This window comes from Onychomys torridus, chromosome 5, assembly GCF_903995425.1.
Source record: "Onychomys torridus chromosome 5, mOncTor1.1, whole genome shotgun sequence".
NCBI lineage: Eukaryota > Metazoa > Chordata > Mammalia > Rodentia > Cricetidae > Onychomys > Onychomys torridus.
The window spans coordinates 75,255,534-75,273,167 of NC_050447.1; the positions used below are offsets into that span (position 1 = coordinate 75,255,534).

Consider the following 17,634-nt stretch of genomic DNA (forward strand, 5'->3'; position numbering starts at 1 on the left):
TGCTCTGTTCATGTTTATAAAGTCCACCTCATTGTCATCAGCAGCAGCAGCTGAAGAGACTATGGCAGAGAGACTGTTGTTCAACCAAACATTTAGCATATATGTTCATATCCTGGGACAGCTATACCAAAGCACTAGAACAGGTAGCTGAGACCATAGGCACTAATCCTGTCTCAATTTTGGGAGTCAGAAAGCCAACATGAAGCTAGTGGCAGCACTGGTTCCGTCTGAGGGTGGTCAGGAAGAAGCCAGTCCTCCATGCCTCTGCCCCTCTGGTAGCCTCACAAGTCCTCCACTTATAGATGATAGCGTGCCCTGCATTATCACTTCTATACCTCTTATGTATGGCATAGTACTTTTCATAGTTCTCTTTTGTTAGATCCCAAGTGTATTGACTAGGGTCCACTTTAATAACCTCACCTTTACTTACCTTTAACAGATACATGAACAATAATAATGAGGAAGATAGGTAATTGAATCAGGGGCTGGGAGATGGCAGAGGCAAATCAGCCATTGTGACAGTCACAATCTAGTGTTAATTTCAGTGTCAGTAACTATAGATGAATGACAGTACTCTCTTCTATCAGACAACTTTCCTAAGTGAGACACACTCATCTGAAACCGGTTACACTAAATTTGGACACTCATTTGACCATTAGCAAATCACTCCATTTTGATTTTTCACCAGCTCAGCTTCATAGTTTGTCAAATGGAGATAGTGAAGTTTGCTCAGTGTAAGTAGCCGAGATCGTGAGGTTGAAGGGGGTGAAGCCTATAGGTAATGAGATTGAACCTTTTTGAGGAACTGTGAAAATAGAACCACAAGACTGCATTTGTGAGAGTGCTGGACACAGACTATTGTTTGATAGTCAGTATTTGCAGTCATGCAGTGCAGATGCAACACTCAAGGAGCAAAGGACATTAATAAGATAACAAAAGGACTATAAAGTCCTGAACCGTACAAATAGCAGAATAGTATCTCAATATTGAGATTTCACTAGCACGTAAAATGGATCTGATAAGTTAGGCTTCAGACTTAAAGATCTAAACACTCATCTGACATACTGACATACATGATATGCTTTAGATATTTTCATAATAAGAATAAAACTCAATAGCTTTCTTTGCCCATAACCCATTAAAACTCCTAGCATTTTATTTACATATTCAACAAGTAACTAGATCTTCTTCACAGAAATCCTTGAACTCTTTTATAATAACTGGGTAGTATGGAGTCCATTAAATGATTCCTATGACTATCTTGTTGATGTGATGGCATAAATACCCCGTCAGATCATTTAGTCTGCAAGCACTTTCCTCAAAGCACACGCAATTGGGGGAGTTTTTCTGCCAGTGAACTAGAGACAAGTCTATTAAACTTATTCTCCATTTCAGATAAAAATGCCAATGGCAGCTAGATCACAAGAAATGTAGTAAAAAACAAAAAGAAACAAATAACAAAAACCTCAACTAACATGAAAAAGCTAGAATAATCCCCTTATTGTTCCTTTGGTCCTATTTAAATTCCATCCTTATTCCTAGGTCACTTCATTTATCTAGAGACAACCCCAGCAGGCCTTTGCGGTGACAAAGCCCACTTCAAGAGTGCCATTTGGCAAGAATCCAGTACTGCCTGTACTCTGAGCTTCTGGTACTTCATATCTGAAAAAGCCACAGGGTCCATTCAGATTCTCGTCAAGGTAGGCTCTTGGCTAAGGATGCTGCAGAGCTTTCTGAGGCTCCAGCCAGAAGGACAGAGTTCTGGTCTGGCCAGCGGAAACCTCATTCCTCACAAGGCCACACATCCTATGGTACTTGATTAGCGTGGACATGGGAACAGGCACCCCACAATTCCAGAGCCTCCTTTTATCAGAGTTAATCTAAGTTCTCTCATTTCACTGTTTCCTTTCCTGTCTTTTTCAATGAGAGGAAAGAGGTTATTTGTACATTTGAAAGGAAACCAACTATTCATTTTTTCTTATTCCCGTAATTATTGAGTACTAATAATAGACATTCTGGCTTCATGAATACATTACAAAGGACTGAGCTCATGAGTGTGATCAAGGAATGACTACATTGAACTGCTTATTAAATGTGACATATGAATGCATTTCCTTCCTGGTTATTAATTAGATGTTTCCATCAGAGTTTTAATTTAACATAATAAAGTGACAGAGTTTAGGGACAAAACAAAAAGGTAAATAAATATTAATATTAATAAGATCTAATTAAAACACCTTTACTTTTAACAAGTTAAAGCAGCAATTAAAAGGCAGTGTGTGTGTGTGTGTGTGTGTGTGTGTGTGTGTGTGTGTGTCTGCATCTCGTTTATGTGTTTTAAGAATCTAGTTATCATTCCAAGAAATCTTGGTTTACAGCATGCTCTAGCAGCCACTGCTATTTCTAACACATGAGCCTTGCTCAAGGGCCCCAATGCTGATGGAAAAGACCTGACCTGAATGTCAAAGACATTATCTATCTGAATCGTTTACAGCTGTGTGGCTCATGTTTCATTGGAAACCTTAACTGACTTGGGAACTCTAGACCATGCTATAATGAAGTGTAAAAAGCATCCTAGGAAGACACACACAGCAAATAACCACAGTGTTATTCTTATATTTGAATGTAGAAATTTATATGAGCCTTAAAGTTCTCACAGGAGTATTCCTTAGTACTCTTTTGAATATGGTACTGTAGTATTTGGTGACTAACGTGAGGGATTTTTTTTTTTAATTTGAGCTGAGGATCGAACCCAGGGCCTTGCGCTTGCTAGGCAAGTGCTCTACCACTGAGCTAAATCCCCAACCCCATGAGAGGGATTTTTGTCCTTTGTGGATTTGCTTTTATTATTTACTTAAGAGAAACTTACTTTCAACTATGTTACATTATAGGAACAAACTTCATAATTTATTAAAATGAAATTTAAGCTTTTTGAGATATTGGTCTTCTTATAAAGTAATCAAAACCTCCTATGTCTACTTTAACTGATTTCTATGGAGATTTAACAGTATTTTAAAAGACCAGTGTCTCAAAACAAATAAAATATACATATAGTCTTATTGAGCTGGACTATGGGGAGAAAGCCTATGAAACTCTATTTTATGGGCATGGCATGGCTGTGACACTTATGAGCTCACAAGTCTTGACTGCACAGAACCTGTACAGGACTGAGCCCTTAGACATTCATTCATTACTTGGGGGCACGGGTCAAGATACTTCACCCCACTAAGGTTGAGGGATGCTGGGGCAGAGAACATTATTGTCTTTAGTGATGTAGCCACTGGTAAGTTATTCCTACTCATGTGCATCCCTATGCAAGTGGACATGGTTAAATCCAATTGGTCAGAAACCAAAACAAACAAATAAAAAGTGTAAAGAGATATGAAAATGTGATGGGGTCTTAGTGGGAGGAGGGGAGAATCGGTATGGGGGAAGAGGATAAGAGAGAGTACAGGGATGAGTGTGATTAAAATGTAATACATGTAGTCAATTGCCAAGCAATTAATTGATGAACAAAACTTAAATCAGAAATACTTTTAGACTTAATGAAACTACCACCCAAACTGAGGGGGGATTATTTGGGGATTGGAGTTGTAACTCCATGCCTAAGCACTTGCCAACCATGTGCAAGACACTGGATTTAACACTAGCATCTGAAATAAACAGTAATAAATAAGCAAATAATAATCAAATAAATAGTACATACTTATTTCGTGAAATCTCAAGGATGATGAAGGAGAGAAATCTTTCATGGCATGTATTTAATTTACATTCAGAATTTTGGGGAAATCACTTCACTTTGGTGAATAATATGAATGTTTTTGATCCTGTTTACAAAGTACTTCTTAGACTTCCCTGTGTGGGGAAACATGCTGGATTTTACCCTCTCAGGAGTCTGAAAACATGCTAGACAGATGGCAAACTCAACAGGGGGAAGATTCTGCATTTTCTTTCTTTCTTTTCTCCTCACAAAAACAATGTTCGCAGTTCATGAATGTGTCCCCCTCTGGCTCAGTTTCCTCTTCTGAGCTTCAGAAATGATACCTCCACCTGGTGTTTTGCTCCACACCAAGTTAATACAACCGGAAGTTACAGCATTTTGAAAAAAGCTTGCTTACCTCTTTTGCTTTCCACAATTCCTCTCCTGAGTGTTCATCTTGACTCTAGGACTGAGTTCTGCTCACAAGCTGGTGATTGGTGGTTATTCTCTTTCTACAAATAATTTGTCAGTTCTTGAAAGCAAGGTATTGAAATTTGGGGTTTTGCTTGCCACCTAAGAGCTCCAGGGAGTAATTGATGAAGTAATTATAAAGGAGTGTTTTACTAGGTCCTTGTTAAGGCTCATCCCTGTGGAAGGAAGGGTTACAATATGTTTCATACAAGGCAGTCATGTTTGGTCTGAAGAATTTATAATCTAAACATGAAGTACAGAATTCAGTAAAGGCATCTGAGAGTTGCATAATGATTTAATGGTGACACAATTGTGGTGGTGTTGTGTTCCCCGAAATATTGTGCAGTCTAATAAACTTATCTGGGTCAGAGACAGAACAGCCACAATATTAAACATAGAGGATAGGCAGTGGTAGCACACACCTTTAATCCTAGCATTCCAGAGGCAGAGATCTACCTGGATCTCTGTGTGTTCAAGAATACAGCCAAGCATGGTCTCTCACACCTTTAATCCCAGAAAGTAAGCCTTTAATCCCAGGGAGTGATGGCAGAAAGCAGAAAGGTATATAAGGCATAAAGACCAGAAACTAGCAGCATTTGGCTGGTTAAGCTTTTAGGCTTTGGAGCAACAGTTCAGCTGAGATCCATTTGGATGAGGAATCAGAAGCATTCAGTCTGAGGAAACAGGATCAGCTGAGGAACTGTCAAGGTGAGGAAGCTGTGGCTTGTTCTGCTTCTCTGATCTTCCAGCATTTACCCCAATACCTGGCTTCAGGTTTGTTTTTATTAATAAGAACTGTGAAGATTCTTGCTACACACACTTATGTAGAGTTGTACTTATTTCAGGTAGCAACAATGACAACACATACTAGCATGGGCTGTTCATTGAGCACAAATACCTGTATTATTTCTTATAATTCCTAGTACAACATTCTAAAACATGTAGTGTGAGTCCTATTGTAGTAATGGGCTAAAGAAAGGAATTTTACAGTAATAGCATGGCGAGGGTGTGCTTGCCCTATTATTGTATTCATGGAGCAGGGTTCTAAATCTGGGCATGTCCATATTAAAAAAAAATATTTATTTCTATCCATAGTTAAGTGTTCTACATGGAGAAGAGTGAAATGGACATTTTTTTAAACTGAGTTCCAAATTGGTTGCATGGACCTTGTTTTGAAAAATAAAAAAATAATGGTGCTTAAAATAGAATTACACAATTCTTACAATATTCCTGTAATAATGACATGAATACAGGGAAATCCCAACAAAGCTACTGCCTTAGAGAGCATTTAATGAATATCCATACCATTTTATAGATTATATATTTTATACTTTCCCCTCATACATCTTGCTACCAGTTACATGATATATATATATATATATATATATATATATATATATATATGAGAAAGAGAGATGCAATTTGCTATTGAAACTGTAATTTTTATGTCTTAAATCATGGCAATGTGTGACTAACAAGAATACAAAGAACTAGTCTGCAGAGAAACTAATACCAGTAATTATACTATTATCTTGTTTTTTTGCCTTGTGTTTAGATAGTAAAACAAACTAACAAACAAACCTCTAAAATAATGTAATTAAAAATTTCCAAGAGTACTAATGCTGTTTAAAATAAAATTACATTGTGTTAAACAGTTAAGTGGGTGGGAAGATCATTAGATTTTTGCCCCTCAGTGCTTGGACCAAGACAAATCCTCTGTGAGAAAGATTCAGCCTATGGAAAGTGGTGGAAATGTGTTATTACACAGCCTTTATTTTTACCAAGTGAGGTCCATGTGAATTAAATGCAAAGTCTAAAATCACAAGTAAGGGTATGAACAAAGGCTTACACTCAGGTAATCTGAAATAACATTAGAATGTCACATGGTCAATTTGCTTTCTGTCTTTCCACGGAGGCTGTCAGAAGTGAAGTGTATTCAGTGTTTGCCATTATGCTCAGTTATGCAGTGATGAGGGAATCCAAGGTCTCATGCATCTTAAACAGGCACACTATCAACAGTGCTATGTACCCATTCCAATAATAAATTTGGTTTAAAAATATACTTAGTTCTTCTTTCATAATTTCACTTATGATTCCAGTCATTTTTTTCTTTTGGTGAGATTAGCCCAGGACAATTGGAATATGAGTATCAACACTCTTCAAACTTGGACGGGGAAATTCTTCAATGTGCTTTGTTCTTCATATAGTGAAATCTGCCCAGCCTCAAATGAAACAAACGGCCTTGTGCATCCTTTCAACTAGTCATTTGAATAGAATGCACCTGCTCTCTGAAGAACATTATTGCCTTCTGAAAGTGTTCCATCCATAATAAACTGTTGATTTTTTTTAATCAAGATTACTGTGTGCTTTAGGGAATTTAAATATATTTAATTGAAAGCATTCAGGACTATCCATTATGCAGTCATGATAGACCACATAATATATTCAAACCAGAAGTGGAGAAAAATAATGTATTTCAGGAGAGCTCTCCTGATAGGGCAACCCTGCAATGCTGAAAGATCATAATTAAACTACTTTGTTGCTTTGTCTTGCTTAGTGGCACAGAGAAATTTTAGAGCTGGCAACTCCTTCAGTATTCTCTAGTGTAAGCTATTCATTTCGAAGGTGAGTCATATATTTCCTAAGTCCATTCACATGGCATTTTAAGAAAAAAAAGATTGTATTCAATTTTCTGATTTCTAATTTAAATTATTCAATTACTTAGACATTGTTTGATGATTCCTACATTAAAAAATAGAAATAGAGTCAGTCTTTCCTTCTATGAGTTCTTCATCTGTAGATTTCACAATGAAATGTTAAGAAAATAGTATATATCTACTCAGGTTTCTCTTCAGATTATATAAAACCACTGCATATATATTAAACATACACAGATCTTTAGATTTTACCACATACTTATTTTATTTAATTTGTATAAACTTTTTGTCTACATGTATGAATGTGCACCATATGTGTTCCTGGTCCCCATGAAGGTCACTGGATTTAGGGATAGCTGTAAGCCAGCACATGGGTGCTAAGCACCAAACCTGGGGCCCTCTGCAAGACCAACAGTGCTCTTAATAGCTCAGCCATCTCTTCAATCCATCCAAAGACTTAAAAAAAAAAACCCATTGTTAACAGGTCTTGAATATGTATGGGTTTTAGTATCCCATGGTTCCTGGAACCAGTCTCTCAAGGACAGTGAAGAATAACTGTAGTGATTTTGTTCACTGGGTTGTAGAAAATATCAAATGATCAAATGAAAAGGCCACTGTCCATTGATTAGTAAATGGCTCATCATCCTGTCTTCTTTTACTTTGTCTAGTCAGTAAGAGCTTCATTTGTACATGGTTCAAATGGTTAAAACATAAACACTTACTCTGCCTAAAGACCTCCAATTACCTCATCTTCTATACACTCAACACCACCCTAATCTTAGAAGATCTACACACACACACACATTTCTACTGGTGAGGTTTTCAGGCTGTATGTATTCTAATCTCTTCATCCCACTGAATAGTTAATGCAGCTTCATTTATCCCATAGTTTAGAAAAAGGGTATATAGGATGTAGACATAAAGGAGATATAGAACTTAGAGAAAGGAAAAACAGTTTTGCAATGATTGGATTTGCAATCACGTGGATTTTAAACATAAACAAGTCAAATTAAATTTTCTTATACTTCTGCTATTTTTTTAAAGATTATAATATTATTAAATCTTTTCCCCTTCTCCATCCAAACCCTCTCATAAATCCTTCTGTCTTAGTTAGGGTTTCTATTACTAAGATGAAACAGCATGACCAAAAAGGATATTGAGGAGAAAAGGCTTGATATGGCTTATATTTCCATATTACTATTCATCATTAAAGGAAGTAAGGATAGGAACTCAAGGCAAGGTCCTGGAGGCAAGAGCTGATGCAGAGGCCATTGGAGGGGTGCTTGTAGTCAGACTTCCTTTGAGCCACCAGCTCACAGATAATGACACAAAGGCTTATTATTAATTATAAAATCTTGGCCTGAGCTTAGGCTTTTCCCCAACTAGCTCTTATAACTTAAATTAATCTGGTTTTTATTAATCTACACTGTACCATGCAACTTGGTTACTTCTCCTCTGTACCATATGTCCAACTTCTTCAGTGTCTCACTGCTGTCTCCTGCCATGCTAGATTCTAACCATCAGTTCCTCTCTGTCTGGAAGTCCTGGCTATTCTCTCCAGCCTAGCTATTGGCCATTTAACTCTTTCTTAAAACAATCACAGTAACACATCTTCACACAGTGTAAACAAATATTCTGCAAGAGTGCTGCTTACTGACTTGCTCTTCATGGCTTGTTCAGCTGCTTTCTTATAGAATTCAAGACCATCAGCCCAGAGATACCACTGCCCACAGCAGGCTAGGCCCTCCCACATCAAGCACTAATTAAGAAAATGTCCTACAGCCCAATCTTATGGAAGCATCTTTTTAAATTGAGGTTTCCTCCTCTTAAATGGATTCTAAAATTGAATGGAGGTTTACACAATAAGATATAATGAAGGATGATACAACTATTTCCCACGGTGACTTACATGAATAATACTTTTAGATATTCACAGTACTGTCTTGTGATAAAATATCTGCTTTTATTACCGGTGAGAGTCACATAGTATTAATGCCAATTATCTGTTGCCTGTGCTCACTGATTGAAAAAAAAAAAAAAACATACAAAATTTAGCTTAAGTTAATGAAAAGAAAAAGACCTATATTCTGTATTATATTTTGCCAAACTCTTGAAAATTGATATCTTCTGTACAAGAATCCCAGTAAGGTCTTTAATTTTCTAGAGACATTTACCTTCTGAATTGATAACTGTCATTTCTTAAGTGATGATTCAAGAATGCAGAGGGTTAAGGGAATCAAGAGAAGGACCAGTGTGTAAAATCTGAATGGAAATAAGGAAAGATTATTTTTATTATTTTATTTTACAGTAAGGTGATTATATTGTACTTTTATCTCAAAACAATTAGAAGAGAGTATTTAAAATAATGTCATCACAAAGAAATGCTGACAGTGATGAACATGCTAACTACTTTTGTTTTCTGATTGTGTAATGCATTCATATGTCAAAACATCATAACAGATGCTGTATTGTAGAAGCAGTGGATGCATCAGTTAAAAACAAAACACAAAATGCCTGAAAACGAAAAGAAACGAATGAGCCATGGGCTTTGTATCTGCCGCACAATCTGCGTGAAAGGAAGAGAAACAGGATCCTCGGTTGTCCAGTTTGAAACCTGATAGAACAGTAGCTTCCCATGCACTTACCCATTTCAAATTCACAGACATCACTAATGTACAGAGCTGTTCTCTGGGAATGCTGAGGACCAGTTAATTCCAATTTTGCTTCTTTACTGATAATAGTTGTATATTTTTAAAAATCACTATGGGAAGACATTTATTTATTATCTTTTTTCAGTTTTTCTAGGATACTGCCTAAAAAATTAAAATACTTTTTCTACACAATAATAGTTCTATGTAATTTATCTATTCTTACCAATTATATTTCAGTGTCTATTCAGCTCATTTTCTATAGAGTTTGCAATACATGTTTTAACCAAAATAGACTATCTTATCATTGTAATTGCTTCACATCCTGCCTCAGATGAAGCTACATGACCAGTGATATGACCAATTATAGATGATAGTATTGGTGTAGAAAGGCTCTGTGATTCTCTTGCTCTGGTTTATCAGTTTACATGGGAGAAATCTAATTATCAATTCTTATAAGGGATGAAGAAACAAAACCCTCCTGTTCATACTCTTATAATAATCTTAATTAAAATGCATGATCAGAATCCAGATTTCAGTGGTGAAGGAATATTCACAAGTCAATGCATATTCCTTTGAGTACTATATTTATCCACTTGTGAAGATGTCATGAATATTTTCTAATTTCTCATCATTTATGTCCACAGAATGCTTTGTCAAGGTCTTCTGTCGTTCCACAAAAAGCATGTAGAATAACATAGAAAGTAAAAGGTTCAAAAGATATGAAAGCTTTGAAGCTTGGGATATTAGTCTCAACTTGGATTCTCTTTCTGAAGACCAATCCTTTCATTTAAGAGGGCTAGCCTCTGAAAGGAAGTTTCAAGTTTAATCTCAACTCTCTTCACCTTTGTTCCCATTTTTATACTCAAACAAATATTCTATGAATTTCACCCCTTCTGCATGTTAGATGAGATTCTAAGTTTGGAGTGGGCCTTCCTTCAAAACCCTCCTATTCATACGCTTATATTAATCTTAATTATTATTAGTGGTACCTAGTCTCTCTGTGAGAATCTATAAAGTCTCTGCTGGTATAAACTGAGTGTTCATTTATAGTTCTTGTCTGAAGCAAAATGCAAAATGTGGCTCCTGACTTCCTGTATTTCAGTCAATCAGAGAATGAATTCCAGTGACAGGTCCAGATTGTCAACATGTGCATGTACAATGGAGTCTTTGTTTCCCAACATAACTATGCTACCTGACCTCTGCCTATGAAGAAGATGCTCTTCTTCATTGATTAGTGACTTGCAGGACACAAGGATGGTATATACCTTGTCTACTGTCCAATCTTGAGAATGCACCACAGCACATAATTAAACACCACATATAGAATGAAATAATTAACATACTATGGCTGCAGAAATTGTTAAAATGTTTATATAATTATGTGGATCAGGAGAAATAACTAAGTTGTATCTTGAAAGATTGTAGAATTTAGATAAATTGAATAAAGAAGAAATGGTTTAAAACATAGATTTAGAAATATCTAAAATGAATCCACTATACTCAGAATTTTCCAATATCAGAGAAATATTCAGAATATAAAATATTATATAATAATAATGATAATAAGAAATTAAGCATTCATCTTACACTTGGGTTAGTTACATGTATTGAGCAACTTTTAAAGCATTGTTTTTATATTAGATTGTAAGGCATCAAATTATAGATGCAAATTAGCAGTTTGTATAACAATGAGCAATAAAGTCATCAACTTAAAATGTCTAAAACAGCTTTTGCAACCACAAGAGAAAAAATTAAATTATTAAATCCTTAATAACATTTTAATGAAGTTAACTTTGAACTTTGCTTGATATGAGAGACAAATTTCAGCTTCTTTGCTATTTTCTCAAATATTTTTCCTCCCCCTCCCCCCCACCTGAAATTTGGATGGTGATAGGTTAAGTAATTTTGGAGAATAACATAACAAAGTATTAACATTTAATTTAATTTCTAAGTTATACGAAATAAATCATGCATATCAAACAAACAGCACTAATGACAGCACCATTGACAGCCAATACACTGTATTCCTCTATGGGAAAATTTTAAGATAGAGCATGTCAATCAAGAGATGGCCCTCCAATCAAATCCTTTAGTCAACATCTTGTACTGCATACATTTTATCTATTGTTCAAAAACTCCATATCAGTATTCATCATGGGACATCCATAAAAACCAGATAAGATTAATTGGATGTTAACAAAAACAGTTTTGCAGGAGTGAGATTGATTTCTGAAAGACCTCAAATGAAGTGGTCACACTGATTCCCTAAGAAGCAGTGGTTTCTCCCCATTCTTCCTGTCACATGCTTATTTCCATGTCCCATACATAGTTCTTTCTTTTATGAGAGATGTAATTCTTCATGTTTTCAGAGAGCAGTGTGTCCAATCCCATAGTCCCACCTAACTTGGTACTACTTTTTTATTGTTTTTCATCAAGCAAATGTGATCACATGTGACCAAGCAGATTTATCAGTTGTGCTCCTATATGCACCATTTCCCCATCTATGGCTTTAAAAATATCTGTGCTTTCTGACAGCTTTACTCTCTGTTCTTCTCTCCAACATTACATAACCTAGAATAGGCAAATCTTGGGTATCCTCATTTTATATCTGTTACAATGATGAAATACCCTGATAAAAAATTAATGTATGGGAAAGTTCTTATTTTAACTCATGATTCTAGGTCACAGTCTGTAGTGATATATTGTGTACCCTAATAAACTTGCCTGGGGATTAGAGGACAGAGCCAACCACTAGATTAGACATAGAGGCCAGACAGTGGTGGCACAAACCCTTAACCCTATCACTCAGGAGGCAGAGATCTGTCTGGAACTTTGTAAGTTCAAGACCACACTGGAAACAGAGCCAGGTGGTGGTGGCACACACCTTTAATCCCAGTACTGGGAAGCACACAGGCCTTTAATCCCAGGAAATGATGTCTGGGCAGAAAAAGGTATATAAGACCTGAGGAAACAGGAACTCACTCTCTTTAGGCTGAAGATTTTGTAGAGGTATGAACTAGTGGCTGGCTTCTCTGCTTCTCTGATCTTTCAGCATTCACCTTGATATCAGGCTCTGTGTTTTTTATTTAAAGACCATGTAAGATTCTAACAAGAACAGTCCATCATATTGGGGAAGTCAATGTGGCGGGAACTTAAAATGCCTAGTCACATCAAATCCATAGACAAAGAAGAGAAAGGATTGTGTGCATGCATACTTGTGCTTAGCCTCTTTTTCTGTGCTTACATATTCCAGGACATAAGCCCAGTTAATTCTGGCATCTATAATTAGCAAGTCTTCCCAATTCATTGCAGTTAAGACAATCCCCTATAGACATCTCCACAAGTCCCCCCTCTTAGAGGCTTTCCTCAGGTGATTTTAATGTGTCAAGTTCACAATTAGAACTAACTACCACACTGGGCATCTTTCTAAATCCAACTTAAATATTCACTCAGTCACTTGGTTTTCTTCCACCATCTTGAAGGCAGGAAACATGTGTGATCTATTTGTGTGTGCCTATTTATGACTTGCTTATCAAAGGCATTTAGTTATTAGGAAAACAATGAGGTATATTTTCAATATAAATATTAACAAAAGTAAATGAATGTATCATAAAATAATTTAGAAAGTGGAGGAAGATTGTATGTAGGAGCAACTATGGAATTGCCCGTGCAGTCTAGAAAGAATCTGCATTCCATATAAGATTACTAGTTTGTAGTGCTAGTTTAAAACCCTGCATCATTTTATGATCAACATTTCCCATTCAAGAATTAAAAAATGAAAACCACTAAAAGTGGAACTCTTTGAATTCTTCCTCTTTTTTATGAAGTGAACCAATGTGATAGTTGACATCAGTTGTCACCAGGATCAAGAATGAGCTAGGTAATAAACTGTGTGCAGGCCTGAGATGGAGTTTCTAAACTGGATTAATTGAAGCATTAGGACCTATACTAAATTTTGGTGGCATCCTACCATGGGCCTTGAGTACCAACATTCGTCTCTCTCCACTTCAGGACTCTGGATACAATGTAACCAGTTGCCTCATGCTGCTACCTACAATGGCAGACTGTATTCAAACTGTGAGGCAAAAATAAACTCTTCTTTCCTAAACTTGCTTTTAGAAGGAAGTTTGTTTAAGCACTAGAAGAAAAATTGTCAATATAACTTGATTGATGAATTTCCTTAATTCCAGATCAAGTGTATGAAGGTTTTATTACTAGACATTGAGTAAATACATCTTTGAGGCCTTGGCACAGATTTTCAATACCGCTGAAGTTTATTTGCCATTCAGTGTGTGCACACAGGCCATGGTGCTAATTTCACCTTTGGTACTAATTTCTGGTAGTCAGGAGGCCTAGGAAGTACTTCAGGTTCATGAACTGGAGAATTACTTTGACTATAAGTGATTGAAAAGACAAAGAGGAAAGATACTTTGTGTGAATTCAGGGATTTCCTTTCACTAGAAATCATAGTCTACAAGGATGTATAGGGGTGATTTTTACTGAGTTGTTTTGGCTCTTTACTTGTCTGGGGCCTATTCAAACCCCCACCAATCAGTATTGCAGAACGAACCCAAGTTACAGAAGAGTTTGATTCTGGGATGGTGAGATGAAGTTCAGAAAATATGTTACTGTCTTCTGGGCCTTTTGCTTTTTTTTTCTTTTTAAAAAATTCTCCAACCTGGAGGTATAGCCTTGACATGAACACATGATTGGCCTCTTTCAAACTGGAGATCATTTTCTATTGTACTGATATTAATATACATGTGCACACACTGAAAATCATAAAGTATGACATCAAATAGCCTTTTATAATTGAAACTATGCAAAGGAGCTCTGTTTGTTATTTTCTCAGCAGTAAAATAAAGAGCATAAATAACCTAAAGTAAAGGAAATGTTTTCCACTCTCATTTCATGTATCCATTTGCAAAAAAAAATATTATTGGATAACATCTATATGAAGCTTTGGCAGTTTACAGTGTTTGCTTAGATGTGGAGAGATTGTGAATAGTTTTATTTTTGAAGATGCAAAGTAGCAATTTCAGGGTGCATTTCTACTTCTTTATTATGACTCTATCCATGTCATACTAATAAACTTTATTTTGAAAAACCCACAGGATACTTTTAAACAGATAGCTCAGAACTAGAAAAATATTTCACATTTTTTAAAATAATTAAGACCAGAGTTTTGACCAACATAATTTATCTTGGATTCATACATTCTGTTTCTTATTAGACTTCCTGATATATGTTGCTTTTTGAAATTAACATTTTTTCAAACTTTCCAGCTAAAAACATGTGGTCATTTTTCTTAAGTGGCTTTAGATAATAGGAAAATCTGAGAATATTTTTCTGAAAGCAAACATAGATATCAGGAAGTAAAACCAGTAAATGGTAAATGCATCATTCAAAATGATTGATAAACTTCACCACAAAGATATTTTATTTTCCTAACACTCTGGAAGAATTATTTTTATTTTTATTTTTATTATGTGTGTCTGCTCATGTGGAAGCATGTGCAGGTTCAGATGTGTGTTTGTCCATACACATGTGAAGGTCAAAGGTCAAAATGAGATTATATCTATCATTCTCTATTTTATATTTTTAAGATAGATTCTTTACTGTCCTGGAACTCACTGATTAAGTTAGGGTAGGTGACCAGTTAATACCAGACATCTGCTTGTCTCTACCTTCCCACTGTTGAGATTGTAAACTTAAGCCACCACCCATGACTTATTCACACGTGTCCAGGGATTAATGTCCAATTCCAGTGGTTGTATGGCAATCACTTTATCCACAAAGCTGTTTTTCAGCCCACTTTATTTTCAAAAACAGCATTTCAGAAAATGTATGTCAACAATGACAACTTCAGCATGGGTATTTGGGCTATGATATAAACTGCTGTACTTAGCCATCTATACATTGCAATATGATTATCTTCTTGAAAATATATGACCTTCCCACATACAGAGGAAACAACCCAAATCTACTGATTCCTTGGTCTTCTATTTCTTGTGATTACAACTAGTACCAGGCAAGGGTTTCTCTTCAGGTTTTTTTTTTTTTTATGAAGGAAAAAAATGAATGGAAGCACATGAATTATGAACCAAAGGCTGTGGAGCCCCCAGCTGGATGAGGCCCTCTGGATAAGTGAGGCAATTGAATAGCTTGAACTGTTTGGGAGGCATCCAGGCTGTGGGACCGGGACCTGTCCTTGGTGCATGAGCTGGCTGTTTGGAACCTAGGGCTTACACAGGGACACTTTGCTCAGCTTGGAAGGAGGGGACTGGACCTGCCTGTACTGAATCCACCAGGTTTAAATGAATCCCCAGGGGAGTCTTGGCCCTGGAGGACATGGGAATAGAGGGGAGGGGATAGGGGGAAGGTGGGGGTGGAGATGGGAAGGGGAGGACAGGGGACCCCATGGCTGATGTGTAAAATTAAAACACAAATATAATAATAATAATAATAATAATAATAATAATAATAATAATAATAATAAAGAAAACGAGAAAAAAATCATGTAGGAGAAACAATTTAAACAGTGCTTATAACGTCAAGTGGAGAAGAATTTACCTTCCTTATGCAATCTGGTATTTCAAATACTGTGACTGAGGGCCCTATTTCCCAAGACCAGAAGTATTTAGTTGACAGGACAGAAGGCTCCTGGATATGAAAAAAAGGTCACTGGACAGCCAGCTAGACAGAGACATATTTTTAGTCCTAGCTATGCTGCTTTGCACTTATTACCTTGGCTGAAATTAGTTGCATCTACACACTACCTTCTCTGCATATGAAAAATGATGCTCATAATATAGACTACAAATAATTCCCTTTATGTTTTGAAATTTCATACAACATATATTTACCATACTCTTACCCTTCATACAAATAGTTTTCAAGATCGCCAAATGCCATACTAATGTGCAAAGACATATTTTTGAAGCTATAAATCTTAAGAAACCATTTTAATTTGATCTCCCACAGAAGGTGAACGTACAAAATTATGCAAGTAAACCAGACTATTTGATACTTCTGCTCACATAAATGAGACACTATCAATATATGTATCATTCAAAATATGTGACTTACTACTTTCTAAATAGTAATTTTATTGTTTTTTCCACCAAAATGACCTTCCCTTTGAGGCCATTGCTTGGCCCATGTTTGTTCTTGCATCCTGTCTGCTTAGATGGGTATGCGTGGAACTTAGTGTCTGCATTCACTGATAACTGAGCCACACTGTGATTTGTTAGTTGTAGAGCTTAGAGCACAAGCTGTTATTGTTTATTCTCTGCAACCTGGCTAAAGGTGTCTTTACATGATGATGTTGGAAAAGCAGGATGCTATCAGAAGTCAGTTATTCGTGATAAATGAATATCCAGGAAAAACAAAATGAGTGTTTTTAAAGCAAAGGAAGAGTGGGCTATTGACATTTTTCATCAGAAAAAAGTCATTACCCTCCTCCTCACATATGACAAATGTTCAAATCATCACCATATCTCATAGGCACAATGGCATTAATATGACATGGTGCTGCACCTAAAGTCATTTAGGAGCTCTTTTGTAGGGAAAAAAAAAAATGCTTGTCCTTGCTTTGCTAATATTCTTCCAGTATCCACAGAAGCACCAATTGTAAGAGGATAATCAAATGCCTGGTATGACATTAGATGATTTTTGACTAGGTTTTTTTTTTTAATTTTAATTTTAATTTTTTTTATGACCTTGGTTTTCACTTTCCTCTTCTACTCATACATGTTTTTATTTATTTTATTTTATAATTTAATTTAATTTTATATAACAGCCATGGGTTCCCCTGTCCTCCCCTCTCCTGCCCCTGCCTCTGCCTTCCCATCTCCTCCAGGGCAAAGACTCCCCTGGGGATTCAGCACAACCTGGTAGATTCAGTCTAGGAAGGTCCAGTCCCCTCCTCCCAGGCTGAGCAAAGTAGCCCTGCATTAAGTCCCATGTTCCAAACAGCCATCTCATGCACTAAGGACAGGTTCCAGTCCCACTGCCTGGGTGCCTCCCACACAGTTCAAGCTAATCAACTGTCTCACTTATCCAGAGGACCTGATCCAGTTGGGGGTTCCTCAGCTTTTGGATCATAGTTCATGTGTTTCCATTAATTTGGCTATTTGTCCCTATGCTTTTTCCA

The 17,634-nt window shown here is 36.4% G+C and overlaps 1 protein-coding gene across 1 annotated transcript in view; it reads left to right on the plus strand.

Annotated features, from left to right (window-relative positions):
• Malrd1 (MAM and LDL receptor class A domain containing 1) overlaps nt 1-17,634 on the plus strand; it is a 594,884-nt gene that overhangs the window by 344,971 nt on the left and 232,279 nt on the right. The window contains exon 27 of the mRNA XM_036188969.1: nt 1,543-1,700. Coding sequence (XP_036044862.1) covers nt 1,543-1,700 — 158 coding nt within the window. The remainder of the gene's footprint in view (nt 1-1,542; nt 1,701-17,634) is intronic.